This window comes from Mustelus asterias, chromosome 10 (assembly GCF_964213995.1).
Source record: "Mustelus asterias chromosome 10, sMusAst1.hap1.1, whole genome shotgun sequence".
Classification (NCBI taxonomy): domain Eukaryota; kingdom Metazoa; phylum Chordata; class Chondrichthyes; order Carcharhiniformes; family Triakidae; genus Mustelus; species Mustelus asterias.
Window position 1 is genome coordinate 94,202,868 of NC_135810.1, and position 16,903 is coordinate 94,219,770.

The 16,903-nt window shown below is 42.9% G+C and overlaps 1 protein-coding gene across 2 annotated transcripts in view; it reads left to right on the forward strand.

Moving 5' to 3' along the window:
- Positions 1–16,903, forward strand: part of LOC144499778 (protein furry homolog) — a 302,728-nt gene that overhangs the window by 58,064 nt on the left and 227,761 nt on the right. For both annotated transcript variants that reach the window (XM_078222227.1, XM_078222228.1), the window contains exon 3: positions 2,989–3,042. In XM_078222227.1, coding sequence (XP_078078353.1) covers positions 2,989–3,042 — 54 coding nt within the window. The remainder of the gene's footprint in view (positions 1–2,988; positions 3,043–16,903) is intronic.

The window sequence follows — 16,903 nt, forward strand, 5'->3', positions numbered from 1 at the left end:
ATACCCTCATAATTACCCTTATTTAAGTTCAAACACTTGTTTTGGACCTACTTTCCCGCATTCAAATTGAATGTGAAAGTCAATCATGTCAGGATCACTGCTATCCCCACACTTACTACGAGGTCATTAGTTAATCCTGTCTCATTTCACATTGCCACATCTAGAATAGCCTGTTCTATGGTTGACTCAAATACATGCTACTCTTAAAAAATTGTCCCGAAAAAAGTCTATGACTTCATCTTCGAGTCTACCTTTGCCAATCTGTTTCGTCCAATCCACAAGAAAATTAAAATCACCTATAATTATCGCTGTACCTTTCTCACACGCCTCCATTATTTCCTGTATACTCCATCGTACGGTGTGGTTACTGTTAGGGAGCCTATAAATTACACTCAAAAATGATTTCCTACATATATTATTTCTTCACCTAAACTGATTCTACATCTTGATCTTTAGACCTAAAGTAATCTCTATTGCAGTAATGTCAGTCTTAATTAACAAAGATACCCCTTTACCTTTTCCTAGCCTTCGTCCTTCTGAAATGTCATGTACCCATGAACATTCAGGACCAGTCTTTGTATCTTGCAGCCATGTCTGTGTTATGGCATATAAGGAACTCACCAAGGTTCCTTTGACAGCACCTTCCAAACCTGCAATTTCTACCACCTAGGAGGGTAAGGGCAGTGGATGCGTGGGAACAGCACTACCTGCAAGTTCCCCTACAAGCCACACACCATCATGACTTGGAACTACATCAACATTCTTCTACTGTCGCTGGGTCAGAGTCCTAGAATGACCTTTCTAACAGCGCTATTGGTGTACCTACACCAGATGGACTATAACGGTTCAGGAAGGCAGCTCAGCACCACCTCTCAAAGGCAGTTCAGGATGGGCAATGAATCTTGGGCTAGCCAGTGATGCGCACACCCGTGAGCAAATACGTTTTTTAAAAACACCCTTAAAGTCATTGATGGGTCTCCAGTGCAACTTTTGTGTTGATCAGTGCTGCTACCACTATTTCTTCAACCCATCTACATACAAAGGACAGCACAGGTCAAACTTGGGGGTGCAACCAATACTGCCTATGGAATGTTATAACAGGAGAAGAACTCTCAGTCACTCAAACCTGTTCCAAATAAACAAACAAAGAACAAAGAACAATACAGCACAGGAACAGGCCCTTCGGCCCTCCAAGCCCGCGCCGCTCCCCGGTCCAGGATTGAATCCTGAATCCAGGATCCCCGCCCAATTTTCCAGCCTATCTACATACCAATATCCTATCCACCGAGCTGTCCCTCACAGCTACGATGCTTTGTTCATTACAACCTATTAACTCACCCCCACCCCCCCATTCCAGACCATGTGATCTCCAGGGAGAGGCGAAAACCCAGAGTGAAAAACCCCAGGGCCAATATGGGGAGAAAAAAAATCTGGGAAATTCCTCTCCGACCCCCTGAGGCGATCGAAACGAGTCCAGGAGATCACAATGGCCCTGATCGGAAAATGCTTCCCAACCCTAGTCATTTCCACTTCCACGAGAAACAAGGAACAATTAGCCCGCGCCGCTCCCTGGTCCAAACTAGACCACTCTTTTGTATCCCTCCATTCCCACTCCGTTCATATAGCTGTCTAGATAAGTCTTAAACGTTCCCAGTGTGTCCGCCTCCACCACCTTGCCCGGCAACACATTCCAGGCCCCCACGACCCTCTGTGTGAAATATGTCCTTCTGATATCTGTGTTAAACCTCCCCCCCTTCACCTTGAACCTATGACCCCTCGTGAACGTCACCACCGACCCGGGGAAAAGCTTCCCACCGTTCACCCTATCTATGCCTTTCATAATTTTATACACCTCTATTAAGTCTCCCCTCATCCTCCGTCTTTCCAAGGAGAACAACCCCAGTTTCCCCAATCTCTCCTCATAACCAAGCCCCTCCATACCAGGCAACATCCTGGTAAACCTCCTCTGTACTCTCTCCAAAGCCTCCATGTCCTTCTGGTAGTGTGGCGACCAGAACTGGACGCAGTATTCCAAATGCGGCCGAACCAACGTTCTATACATCTGCAACATCAGACCCCAACTTTTATACTCTATGCCCCGTCCTATAAAGGCAAGCATGCCATATGCCTTCTTCACCACCTTCTCCACCTGTGACGTCACCTTCAAAGATCTGTGGACTTGCACACCCAGGTCCCTCTGCGTCTCTACACCCTTTATGGTTCTTCCATTTATCGTGTAGCTCCTCCTTACATTATTCCCACCAAAATGCATCACTTCGCATTTATCAGGATTGAACTCCATCTGCCATTTCCTTGCCCAAATTTCCAGCCTATCTATATCCTTCTGTAGCCTCTGACAATGTTCCTCACTATCTGCAAGTCCTGCCAGTTTTGTGTCGTCCGCAAACTTACTGATCACCCCAGTTACTCCTTCTTCCAGATCATTTATATAAATCACAAACAGCAGAGGTCCCAATACAGAGCCCTGCGGTACACCACTAGTCACAGGCCTCCAGCCGGAAAAAGACCCACTACCACCCTCTGTCTTCTATGACCAAGCCAGTTCTCCACCCATCTAGCCACCTCCCCCTTTATCCCATGGGATCCAACCTTTTTCACTAGCCTACCATGAGGGACTTTGTCAAACGCTTTACTAAAGTCCATATAAACTGAGAAAGAAGTATATGAAACAGAGGAAGACGCAGGTTTACTCATGTTGTCACCTTATTTTGGATTGCTCTCACAAATAGCCAATCACTGAATGCCTAATGATTTAACTGTGTTGTGAAACTCTGTGATCTTTGTAATATCAGGACACTCAACCTGTCATTTAAACACATTGCTGACAGATCTCCTGAATAGTTTTGAATGTTGCCTTTTGTTGCAAATATGCAGAGGTGCACAGGAAGAATGTTACTGACAATGTTATCTTGGTAATAAGTTATTTAGTGAATTTCTGATTACCTTTGTGACATTTTTCTGTTGCAGGAAAAGCCATTGACAAAATCCTTGCAAAGGGGTGAAGACCCACAGTTTGATCAGGTAAGCAAAACAGAATAATTAATAAATGCTTAGCCCATTTGTTTTAATATGAAAGGCTTTTATTTACGAAATAATCGATAGATGACAACTCATCAGAAAGTGCAAAAACAATACAGGTTTTGCATAACAATTTAAGCGATTATCATTGCAGTAACATATCTACACTCAGCATTTAATTAACAGTTATGACACATGGGGTTAATAAGAACCTGCATTTATATTGTGCATATAGTGATGAATCAAGGTTGTTCACCAAAGTGTAATTATCTAGGTGGATGGCAAACCACAATGTTGTTGAGAAAGGTGGTTAAAAGCTTAATCAGAGAGCTAGGAGGTGGAGATGAAGTTAGAGAGGCAGGGAGACATTGAATTACTGAGCATAGAGCATAGATGGCTGAAGATAATTTAGGTGAAGGAATTGGGATATGAGGAAGAGGTAAAGTTAGAGGAACAGATAATTTTGGAGAGTTGTTGGGCTGAAGGAGCTTACAAAGATAGGAACAGTCAAGAGCATGAAGGGATTGAAACAAGAGGATGATCATTTTACATGCAAAGCAGTGAGGGAACAGTTCCCAATGTAGATCATCAAGCACAGGTGTGTTGGGTGAACAGGACTAGGTATAGAATGTGATATGCAGCAGAGTTTGGATGAGCTGACGTTTATGGATGGTGGGAAGTGACCAAGAGATAATTGGGTACTTGAGGAAAATTATGGATTTCAGCACTCGGGATTCAACAGGAAATAGGATTTGACAGGAATGGAGGTGGGAAATGTTAGGGAGGTAAAAGGGACAACCTTTGTGATAGAGAGGATATGGAGTATGAATTTCAAATTAGGATCAGTTTGGGTGCCATAGTTGTGAACAGTCTGATTCAACCTTAGGCAGTGGCAATCAAAGAGGATAGAATTGGTTGCAAGATTATAGAGTATGTGTCAGGCTCTGAAACCAATGGCTTTGGTTTTCCCAATGTTTAACTGAAGGAAGTTGTAGATTAACCAAAACTGAACATTGGAAAATAGTATGAGAACAGGGAGACAGTGGTGAGGTAGAGATAGAGCTGATGTGGAACCTGAATGCCTGTCTTTGGATTATGTTGCCAAGGGCAGCATATGACGAGTTCAAAGAGGGGTTGAAGGATATATTCTTGGGCCAATCCACAAGATCAAGGATGAGATGAGAAGTCCGTAAGAACTTAAGAAATAGGAACCCTCAAACTTGCTCTGTCATGACTGATCTATGTCAACTCCACTTTCCTACTTACCCCCTTTAATCCCAAAATCCTCAACCTCTGTCTTAAATATAATCATCACCTGAGCACCCATAGGCCTCTGAGGTAGAGAATTCCAAAGATTCAGAACCTTCTTTGTTCATCACATTCCTAAATGGCTGATCCCTTATTTTGAAACCATGCCCCTGATCCTAAACTCTCCACCAGGAAATACAGACGTTCAGCATCTATGTTGTCAAACCCTCAAAGAATTTCATATATTTCAAGGGTATCACTTGTCATTCTTCTCATTCTTTTAAATGCCTGAAAATATAGGCACATTCTACTCAATCCTCCCTCATACGTCAACCCTCTCATCCCAGAAGTTAATCTTGCGAATCTTTGTTACACCCCGTCTGAGATAAGCATCCAGGTGTGGTCTCACCACACCTATATAACTGCAGCAAGATTTCCTCACTTTTATACTCCAAACCCCTTGAAATATTAATATATGAATTAGGAGGAAGAGTAAGTTATTTGGCCCCTCGAGACTGCTCCATCATTCAATAAGATGAATGAATAAAATCTAATATGCTATCTGCTTTCCTAATTTTTTGCCACCACAATGGCGAAGGATGTAATTCATGACTTTTAGTGGGGCCACTTCAGTACTGTGGTGAAGATGAAAACCTGAGAAAAGAGATTCAAATATTGCCTGTTGGAATGGCATAGTATTCCAGAGGTGACAGCATGTTAAAGCAGTTTGGAGAGAGCTTGAAGATGACTTGGTAGTTTTCAAGGACAGAGGGGCGGGATGATGACAAGGATCTTGAAAGGGAGGGGGCAGTACCCCTGTAAAAAGGTTAAGCTTGGTGGGCAAGAAGAAAGGAGGATGATAGTGCAGAGACAACTGAATGGATGGCTTCAATCATTGTTCTCTCTAAGCTGAATGGTCCCAAAACCATGCAGAAACCCAAAGGTTTCCTTGCAGGCCAAGCACAAGCTGGTCATTTTAAGTTATTGCACAACAAAAAGAAATTAAAGATTCTATACTGGAGTTTAGGACCTTTAATTTATTTTTGTTGTGCAATAACCTAAAATGACCAGCTGTGCTTGGTTTCCTGCCAGCGGAATTTGAATTTGTTTAATAAATCTAGAATATTAAGCTCGTCTCAGTAATGGTGACCATGAAACTATAATCAATGGTCGTAAAAACCCATCTGGTTCACCAATGTCCTTGAGGGGAGGAAATCATTCTTACATGTGACTCCAGGCCCATAGTAATGTGATTGACTTTTAATTGCCCTATGAAATGGCCTCACAAGCCACTTAGTCCAAGGGCATTTAGGGATGGGCAACAAATGCTGACCTTGCCAGTGATGCCCACATCCCATGAAAGAACAAAGAAATTACCCCTTTCTCTCCCTCCCAGAACTGCAGGATTTTCCTTTTCCTCACCATGCACCCTACCAGCCTGATCATCCTCCATCATTTCCACCATCTCCTGGATGATGCCACCTCCAAATGCTTCCCTCCCCTTCAATGTTCTAAAGGGATCCTTTCCTCCGTGACAGCCTGGTCCTCAATCATCCCCAATCCTTCCTCCTCTTCCCATGGCACTGCCAATGCAAGAGCAGGAGCTGGAACAGCTGCCTTTTTACCTCTTTCCTTCCAACCATTCGGGGCCCTAAACACTCCATCTTGGGTGAAACAGCTATTTACTTGTACTTCTTTTACGTTTATATACAGCATTCGCTGGTCAAATGCAGTCTCTCCTTTGGGGTGACCAACGCAGATTACATAACTACTTTGCAAAACACTTCCAATCAATTTAAATGCTCGACAAGAAGTGAGTTTCCAGTTACTTGTCATATTATTTCTCTGTCCTGCTCTCACCCTGACCTCTCTGTCCTTGGCTACCTACATTGCTTCAATGAAACTCAATAGTAAAATCGAGGGACAGCATCTCATCCTTCGATTACGCACTTTGCAGCTTTCCATTTTCAACATTAAATTCAACAATTTCAGATCACAGCATTTGTCCTCATTTTTAGATGCCAGCTGATAGTGATTCATCTGTTTTCACATTTTCATCACTTCTAGACCCATAAAGTAAGTAAAATACTGCAGATGCTGGAATCTGGAACTAAAATAGAGGATGCTGGAAAAACTCAGCAGCTCTGGCTGCATCTGTAAGAAGAGAAAGTAGAGTTAATGTTCCGAGTACTTTTGGCTCTTGATCAGAACTAAAGAGAGGAAGAATGTATTAGATATTAAAGTGTAGCTGTGAGAGATTGCAACAAAATGTAGCAACTTTAAGAACGAAGGACCGATGGCCTGGTGTGTGAGGGGAGGGGTGGAGGGTTAACATTGAAGCCATACATGTATGGGATATTTTCAAAAAGGAGTTTAAGATGGGGGAAAATGGTCACACTCACAAGCTGCCAAACTCAATGTTGAATCCAAGGGCTGAACCGTGCCCAACTGGAAGAAGAGATGCTGCTCCTCTGGCTTGTGGCATGCTTCACTGGAGCATTGCAGTAGGCCAAGGACGGAAATGTGGGCATGAGAGCAAGGTGCTGAGTTAGATTGGCAAGCAACAGAAAGGTTGGGATCATGCTTGCTGACTGAGCGAAGGTGTTTCGCAAAGCGGTCACCCAGTCTGTGTTTAGTCTCCCCAGTTAGAGAAGACTGCACTGGGAGCAGCGAAAACAAGAGACCACTGGACCCATCTTGTGTTTATATGCTTGTTCCATTCCCATCTCTTTTTGATTTGCACCGTTATCCTTTTTCATTTAATCTCTCCTGCCTTCCAGCCTATCAAGATCTTTCCCAAGCCCGTTCTCTACCTCTGTAGTTGCTGTTGCCAAGTCTGGCAAAAAACTGAAGCTATTCTGTTTGTCAAGCTTTAAAAACAGTTCCCTGGAATGTTTGGTTGTATGCGTATTCATGGTTCCACATTCAGGCTGAACTTGACAATATGCAAACATGCTGTCCTGTTTGACTTTAAACTAAGCTTTAAAATCCATACTCAATACATCATGAAAACCAACTTTATCTGCCTCTGCAAGATTATGCATTTTCACTTCTTTCACTTTTGTCGCCTTCTCTCAAACTCTTATGCATATCTTCCTAACCTTTAGATTGTACTTTTCAAACCTGTACTTACCACCCTCCATATAACTTCCTCTACAAGAGTAATCACTCTTTATTTTTAATTGCTTACTCAGAATCACAGTGTAGAGGGAGACCATTCAGCCCATCTTGTCTGCGCCAGCTCCCAAACTGAGCTATTTACCTTATGCCATTGCGCCACCTTCTCCCTGTAACACTGCAGGTAACAGTTTAATTCCCTTTCGATTGCCTCGATTGAACCTGCCAACACCACACTGTAAGGCAGTGCATTTCAGATCCAACCACTCACTGCGTGAAAAGTTTCCCTCATGTAGCTTTTGCTTCTTTTGTCAATTAATTTAAGTCCGTGTCCTCTCGTTCTTGAATCTTTTGTAAGTGGGAACAATTTATCCCTATCTACTTTGTCCAGACTCCTAATGATTTTGAATACCTCTATCAAATCTCATCTCTGTCTTCTCTCCTCCAAGGAAAAGAGTTCCAACTTCTCCAACCTATCTTCATTATTGATGTTCCTCTTCCTGGAACCATTCTCGTGAATACTCTGCAAAAGGACTCGTGGAAGAGATAAGAAAAATGTAACGCTGTACTGACCATCATCATCTTTGCAGTATTTTGCTTTTACTTTAATCCTCAGTTGGTTTAGGATTCAACTTTTTTAGCAAAAATATTACAGTGGACCGGAATCTTTTGTTGCGAAGTCCAAGTTTGGTGGTTGGAGCAGAAGTCATCGTGATATTCATTGGCGGGTGGGACAACTGAACCTAAACACCCTGCACTGTTCAAAAGTTTAATTTTAATTTTATTTTATTAGTGGCACAAGAAGGCTTACATTAACACTGCAGTGAAGTTACTGTGAAAATCCCTTAATCGCCACACTCCGGCGCCTGTTTGGGTACACTGAGGGAGAATTCAGTGTGGCCAATGCACTTAACCAGCATTATTTACGCATCCATGCAGAGCATGGCGAATATCAGTGTGGGTAGGCATGAAGTTGCCCTCCCCACCATCACCTCATGGGGTCAAAGGTCTGAACACCATATTTACAGGGCACCTAGACAGCCATTCACTCGCTGCCGGCCAGGAACTCCAGATTATTCGTCCAGAATGTCTCAGAAACACAAACAGCGTGCGGTCCCATGGTTTAGCGAAGCTTCCCTGGAGACTCTCCTCCAGGCCATCCAGGAAAGGTGTGAGGTGCGATTTCCTCTGTCTGATCATGGCGATGTGGGCCAAGGTTGCAGCAAAGGATTAGCACCCGTGGGGTCCAGTGCAGAGTTACCTAGCAGTACAGGAAGAGGATGAATGATCTGTTACAGTTTGTCAGTGCTCTTTTCTCTCACTGCAAACTGACACTCATGCAGGCATCAGGCAGTCTAAGTGTGAAAGTGCACAGGGATGTCACACAGGAGCTTATGTTGCAGCACTCACCAGCAGAAAGGACATCTGTACTGAATTTGTGTCAGCCACTTTATGCTCTCAATCTCATATCATTTCAAGACTTCCTATTGATCAGTTACTGGGGAGGGCTCAGTAGCTGCCATAGGCATGCATGCTCTTGAACTGCTCATGCAACCACTGGGATGACAATGAATCCTTCTATGTTTCTGCAAGAGAAGAACATCCATAACAAGTGCAAGCACTCACAAACCGGAAGTGGAATTCTGGATATTCAAGTCCTTTTGAGGAGCTGGCTGCAGAAAAAGCTGGGGAGGAGCAGGATTGTGCCTGTGCTGAAGGCAAGATAGGATTCTTCTGGAAGCCAGGGAGGATGCCTCCAGTCTGCAGCATAAGCTGTGCCCACTGTGTGAGAGATTTATTTAATTAGGGAGCCTGCTTAGTCAATCACTGCATTCTCCAGTGCAGGTACCAGCAAGTAATGGTGGGGCCAACTACCAGACCAGCCATAGCCTCAGCCTCAATGCACTTCAGAAGCCTCAGAGGATGCATTGTTTACCTACACCCTCCACCTGCGCAGATACACACACTTCAGTGGGTCCAAGTTTTAGACAAGGCTCGGAGTCACAATCTGGTGAGCACATCACTGACACAGATCCACAGCTGGCAGAGGAATTGTCAGCTGATATCCCTGACACTCGGTGGACTGCTGGAGACCAAGTCTCTGCTAAGCACCATGCAAATGACAGACCCCTAGACGCAACTGTAAGAGAGCTGTTGGAGATGCAGGGGAGCATCAGTAAAAGATGCCAGAGGTCATGTTCAGACTGGATTAATTGCTGGAAGAGCCCATCCACGTTCTGTCTGAGGTGTGGTGTGGACAAAGTAGATGGGGGAGAAACTGTTCCCATTCTTGGAAGGATTGAGAATAAGAGGGCACCTATTTAAATTAATTCGCAAAAGAAGCAAAAGCGGTATGCGAAAAACCTTATTCATATAAAAGTGGTTAAAGTGTGGAATGCACTGCCTGACTGTGGTGGAAGCAGGTTCAATCAAGGCATTCAAAAGGCAATTAGATGTTTATTTGCAAAGAAACAATTTGCAGGGTTACAAGGAGAAGGCAAGAGAAATGGCACTTGGCAAAATGCACATTCAGAGAGCCGGTGTAGATATGATGGGTAAAATGGTCTCCTTCTATGCTGTAAAAAGTCTGTGAAATTCTATGTCATGCCTCCAGCATACAAGCACTTGGCTGCCTCCAGGGAAAAGGTAGCAGTTGCCTTGGGACCCAGGTCCAGCAGAATGCACACTAGCTGCTGGATATGAGTTCAGATCTGCACTCTGTCGCTCTAGGCATTGGTGCAGTGCAGCAGTGGCGAGGCAAAGTGGAGTAAGGGGCACCTCAACTTCCCTTCAGGCACCCAAAGGAAGAAAGAATGCCAGCCAATATCCCTGGTTTGCTTCCATCTCAGAGCCAGCAAGCCTGTGCTAGGCCCTATGCCCAGCCTCCTTCTAGACATGGCATCCCCACCTCACCCATTCCAGGTGAAGGACATCCTGGAGAACCAATGAAAATTGTTCTTCCTCTTCACACATTGAAGACATTGATCTTTGACCAAGTCAGTGAGAGCCATTTGTGAGATGCCTCCCTCTGACACTATTTTGCTTGCCTCTAATACCCTTGAGACTCCATAGAGAGACAATTGCCTTGCATCATAGAAAGGCTAACCACATGAGCCCTTGTCAGGCATGACCGTTCACCTGGCAGGATGGAGGTTTGGAGCTGTGAGATGGCTGCCATTCACCAGTCGGCCCGTTGTTGTCATCTATCCCAGTGTCTGACAGCAGCAAATAGCACTGAATGAACGGCAGCTCCACACCTTTCAGAAACAAACCTGCTGCCATATGTGCATCACATGGAACACAGCTGAGCATAATCTTCAAAGCAAAACACTCTGGATACTGTACATCAGAAACAGAAAGTGCCAGAAAATGTCAGTGGGTCTGGCAGCATACATGGAGAGAGAAACAGGGTTAACATTTCAAGTCCAATATGACTCTTCTTAGGAACTGAAGAAAGACGGAAATGTGATGCATTTTATGCTGTTGAAATAGGGGGAATGGTCAGGGATAGCTTAGAAGGCAGAGGAGACGAGATTACAAAAATGTCATGGAACAAAACAGAGTGAAATGGTGGTCGTAAACGAACAAAACATTGGTTCAGAGTAAGTGTAATAACAAAATAAAGGTCAGGGCTATCTGAAAACAAAACATGAGAACAAGATACGGACTGGCATTTAGTCCCTTTGTTCTCACGTTTTGGAGGAGGAGCTTAAGTCCAGCGAGGTGGCCTTTGTAATGAGCATGCACAAGATGCCAAGACATGCAAAAGAACTTTTCAACGTAGTTTGTCAGGAAGCTCTACCTGCCTTTAACCTGCCTTGAAAGTCCTGAGAACAGAATTGCTACAGATCATCCCAATGTCAACAAACTGATCTTTGGCCTCACACTAAATTAAGTTCCCTTGTCTGCTAAACTTCGTGCTGCTGGTGGGACCAGAAGATTCCACCTTGCAGCTGGTAGCTTAAATCTTGAATTATAATCTCAATATACATCAAGTAATTTCTCTTTTATAAACAAGCATAGAGCATTTCAAATTTAATTGCCAAATGATTCACTTACCATGTTTAAAGTTTATGAAGCAGTAACATGATGGCAAATCGTAAGATCTAGAAATATTATGCAACCCATCTCATGCCTTCCAGATAGCTTTGTTTAACATTTTAAAGATTTGATTGATGATTTTTCACTTTAACCATCCAGGTCTACGCCCTTCAGCCAACTTTCCCAGCCATGCTGCCACAAACCTTTTTATAACATATACCTGAATTTTTCTAACAGGTCTCTCGAGAGAAACACCATCAAATGTGTTCCAAAAAAGTAAATAAGTGGCAGATTCCCTCCCCACCCCCACTCCACCCCACCCCACTGCCTGTTTGCAGGCAGGGGTGTGGAGTCATGTAAAATCAGATGGGATGGTAGAGGTGCTTTTTTTGTCTTCCTGCCAATGCTAGTACCAGGGGTGGAGCTGAGCATTGCATGTGGCAAGGTCACCAGGAGCTGGTTCCCTCCTGTTCAGACACCCTGTGCCCTGCTGAAGGCACCCCACCCACCCAGTGGCATAGACCTCCACAGCAGAGAACCTCACCTGCCACCACACCCTTGCATCGCAGCACCGCACCTCTTCACCAGGGTCTGCCTGATTGGCCCAGATGGATCCCGACCCCACTCACCTGTCTTCTATGCCTGATCCAGGGTCGCAAGTCAGAGGACTGTTGTAATCCCAGCAATGGCCACGACTCTTTGTGGTACCGCTAGGACTGAAGAACTGCCAACTTTCTGATTGACTGGCAGCTCTTGCAAGCGGGATATCCTTCCTCATGGGGGTGGAAGCCACAACTTAAGAGAACCAGTTGACTGAACCATGCAGAATAGTGTTGTGGCTTCCAGGATTGGCACAGGCAGGCTCATCCCTGAATTTCTAGCCAGTAGGCAGGGCCACCCTTTTCACGTTAAATTGGACCATTCTATCTTTTGGATTCTCTTATCCAATCAATCACTTCTTCAAAAAAGCTCAACTAAATTTGTGAAACACAATTTTAGTGCTGGCTGCCTTCATTGACTCATGTGCTTCTAAATGTTCATTGATTTTATCTCAATTTCTGGTTCTAAGATTTTGTTCACAAAATATATTGGGCTAACTGGTATAGCTCTAAGCCTGGTGATGTAAACAATAATCGTCTTGATTTCTATGCATATCAAATACTATTCAATCTTAAATGGTCAAATTTTAAAGCTCATGGGATAGAAAAAAATATTATCTGGCAAAGTATTGCCTTTAAAATATATCTATTATTGTTATAACTCCACATTAGATGTTTTGGAATAAAATAAATAATATATTTGCTTAGAGCTTTACCATAATTTAAACTTCACATTTTAAAAAATCAATTGTTAATAATAAATTAATTTGTTTATTCGTTGACTTTAAAAAGGGGGCAAATAACTTTCTAAGTAATGACAAAATAAAAGAATATGTGAATTAAGATGTCTGCTGCATTAAAATCCATATGGCAACATTATCCATGTGGCAGTAGTATTCATACAAATCTTGCAGTATAGTAAAGACATTGATCTAAAAATGTAAAATCTATGTGTGGTTAACAAGAAAACCTTCATTCAGTTTATTTATATAAATGTGTGCCAGTAAAAATAGCACAGGGTTTCATTTAAACAGACAAGTGAATTTTAGTGGTTGAAGCCCAAGGTCAAGACAACCAGGCATATGAGTACATTGAAGTGATATCTACCAACTGTATGAAGTTCATTTATAATGAAAGAAAATGAGTATTCATTGCAATAAGACCATATTTGCACATATATTTAATCTGTTCCAACTATAACACAGAGCTAGGATTCATCTTGCCACTGAGTGTGAATGAAGTCTGTAATTCACAGACTGTCCAGACTCTCCTCCCTTCCTGTTATAAGTATGAAACCTTTACAAGGTCAACCCTTCCTTCCTCCCTTGACTTGAAGAAATTATTTTTTAAAGTAATGATAGATGAAGTTATGCTAGTCTCTTTCATGGAAAAATATCTTAATTGTGATATACAAAGTACTAGAAAAAGGAGCTTTTAGTCCATTTAGCTGAAGGAAGTTATTAGCTATTTAAAGTGTTGTATGTTATTTTAATTTGGAGAAAGAAGCTATGAAAAAGATGAGGAAAAAATTGATTTCAATCACTTCCAGTGCTAACTCAGTGGCACAGTGGCACTATGGTGACTGTGTGGAGTTTGCACGTTTTCCCTGTGTGTGGGTTTTTTCCAGGTTGCTCCAGTTTCCTCCCATAGTCAAAGATATGTAAATTAGGTGGATTGAACATGCTAAATTGCCCCTTAGTGTCCAAAGATGTGTAGGTTAGGTGGATTAGCCATGGTAGATACATTGGGTTATGGGGGTAAGGTGGGGGGCAGGGGGGAAGATATTCTTTTGGAGAGTCTTTGCAGACTCAATCGCCGGAATTCTACTGCCCCGCCCGCCACGGAATCGTAGCAGGCAAGGGGCAGGCAACAGAAATGTCTATTGACTGCGGGCGGGAATTTCTGCTCATACTTGTCCCAAGGTCGAAAACTCCCGCCCGGGGTCAACAGACGTTAGCAAATTCCGCCGAATTTTCTGTCCCGCTCGCTGCAATTCCTGTGGTGGATGGGATGGGAAAATTCCACCCAATGGATCAAATGGCCTCCTTCTGCACTGTAAGGATTCTGTTGATTCAATGGACATTTGGAGCTTATGCCCAATAACAGAGGTCCAAAATTTGTTCCAATTTGTGCCTAAAGTTGTATTTTCATAACACTGACGAGTTGCGTGCTTCAGTGCAACTCGCCAGTTAGTGCCTCCCTGATATCAGCTGGTTGAAACCTCAAAACCCCTCACAGGTATGCTGGAATTCTACCGCTCTGCCCGCCACTGAATTGGAGCGGACGAGTGGCGGACAATGGAAATGTCCGTTGACCTCGGGCGGGAATTCCAAGGCTGTAAAGTCCCACCCGAGAGGCAAACGTGAAAAGAGGCCAGTGCAAGTGAACATCAGCCTGCCATATAGGGGAAAATGAAAAAGCAAAATCTTAACTGTTCTTTTGTAGCAATTGTTGATAGACCTATAAAACTGGGTAGAGCATGTGTGGTGCATGTTAAGCCTGGTTTTAGCCACATTTGAAATTGTGGTCATGAAACAAGTGTTGGGCCCCTGATTTGTATATTGAAGGAGTCTATTATTTGTTTTACACGGGTACCCATGGTATTTGGAAGTCAACCCATGCAGATTTGGCATATTTCAATAAATAGAGTGAAATACCCAGTTCTGTAGACTACAAAATTCTTACTTGTTTAAGGAGTCATGGAAGAAACACACGTGCCACTGAAAGCACCATATGGCAAGCACCTCAGTTTTATGAATAGGTAAGGTTTCCATTCTATGGGTGGGATTTTATGGCTTCACTCGAGACTAGAAATTCCTGCCCAAGATCAACGGACATTTCTATTGTCTGCCCCTCGCCTGCTCTGATTGCGTGGCAAGCGAGGTGGTAGAATTCCAGCGTATATTTTTAATTGCATTTTTATGATACTATTAAGACACCAATCACTCATAAGGGATTATGCAAACACGTTACAGGTTCATTATTTAAACTTGGCAAATGAGAACATCTACACAAGGATAGAAAGTTCAAAGACATCAGCAGCAGGGCTATGTGTGCCTTATTCTGCTCACAGGCCAAAGTAAAACTGAGGTTGCATCACACACTTTCCATCTAGTGATGACCCTTAAGGGACTGTGACAACAGTTAGTGTTCCATGCCCATATCATAATACCCAGAAAATTAATTCCAGATACCAGGAAGCTGCAAAGGTACTTCCATCCTATGACAATCCTTAGAGCCATGTATCAGAATAGTTGATTTGTGATCAGGCCTATCTCCTGCTGTCACGGTTTAAGACTGAGTAAGGCTTCTGCAGACAGAGGACAACAATAGATGTAATAAGGCCCATGCTACTACAGTAGGCATTCTTGAGTCTTATTTTAGGTACTTGGGCAAATTTGATGGAGTCCTCAGAATGTGTTAAGGAGACTTTCAAGATTAATTGCAGGTTGCTTACATAACACTTTGATGAAGAAAGGTCAAGAGAATGTTGATGAAAAGATTAAGCAGATAAGACAAAATATGCAACAGATCAGCCAGTAAATGGAAGACAGAGCTGATAGAACTGTGCTTTCAGTAAGTTCAACTCATCCAACAAAGTTAATTCACACCTGCACATTTTTGCCCCACATCCTGAAGACCAATGTCCACGTTTCCCATGTCAGCATCATTAGCTAATGTTATTTTCTGAGCAAGTCAGAACCCAGAGGAAACCTGTCTTACCGATCGTGAACCTTTTTTTTGCATTCTGAAAATGAGGCAAAGCTACTGACCCTGAAAGCATAGCATTCCAGTAACGCCTTTAAGATTAAAAAAATAAAGATTTATAAAGAAGAAATCAAACTTAAGCACATAAGATTAAAGTTACACAGTTAAAATAGCCTTACAGAACTAAGCTCAAAAAACGCATTTGGTCAGAACACAAAAGTAAACTACTTTGCAACAATTTTAACTGTAAAAATCTGGTAATATTATCTTAGAATCCCTACAGTGCGGAAGGAGGCCATTCGGCCCATTGAGTCTGCCGACCACACAATCCCACCCAGGCCCTATTCCCATAACCCCACATATTTACCCTGCTAATCTCCCTAACACGAGGGTCAATTTAGCATGGCCAATCAACCTAACCCACACATCTTTGGACTGTGGAAGGAAACTAGAGTACCTGGAGGAAACCCACGCAGACACGGGGAGAACGTGCAAACTCCACAAACACAGTGACCCAAGGCCAGAATTGAACCCCAGTCTCTGGCGCTGTGAGGCAGCAGTGCTAACCACTGCAAATAATTGCTGTTGTTTCAATAAAGGCATACTACACAACTCCTCAAACACTTCTACTCTGATGTGGAAATCCAAAAGAAAGATTCAGAAACAGACTGCTTTCTGAAAACAAAGTCTTTTCTGTCTTGACTGGATAGTGGCATCAAATTCACACCTTCCCCGGCACAGATCTGGTCTCAGGACATTTCCCCCCCATACAGCCACCTCAACTCAGCTGAACATCTTTCCTTAATTATCCCTTTTTCCTCAGATTCCATTGTCCTCAAACACCTCTTTGAAATCAACTTTTCCAAAATATAAAAATCTTTAATGTTTTCCTATTTTGTTTCTACTTTCGGGTCAATAAAATTTAATATACCCTCCACTGTTTACTTATGAAACCATTGTAAATTGTAAATGTTCCTTGTCACTTCAGAACTTCCCATTGAAATGCAACAGCTGAAAAGCCAAGTACCTACTTATCTCATAATGCAAATTTTAAACCCAACCTATTTACTTGTAAATCCAACTTCACCGTAACCTCTCATTACAAATGCATGAACCTAACACCTTTACCCTGTTACCTTTCAGCGCCGCAT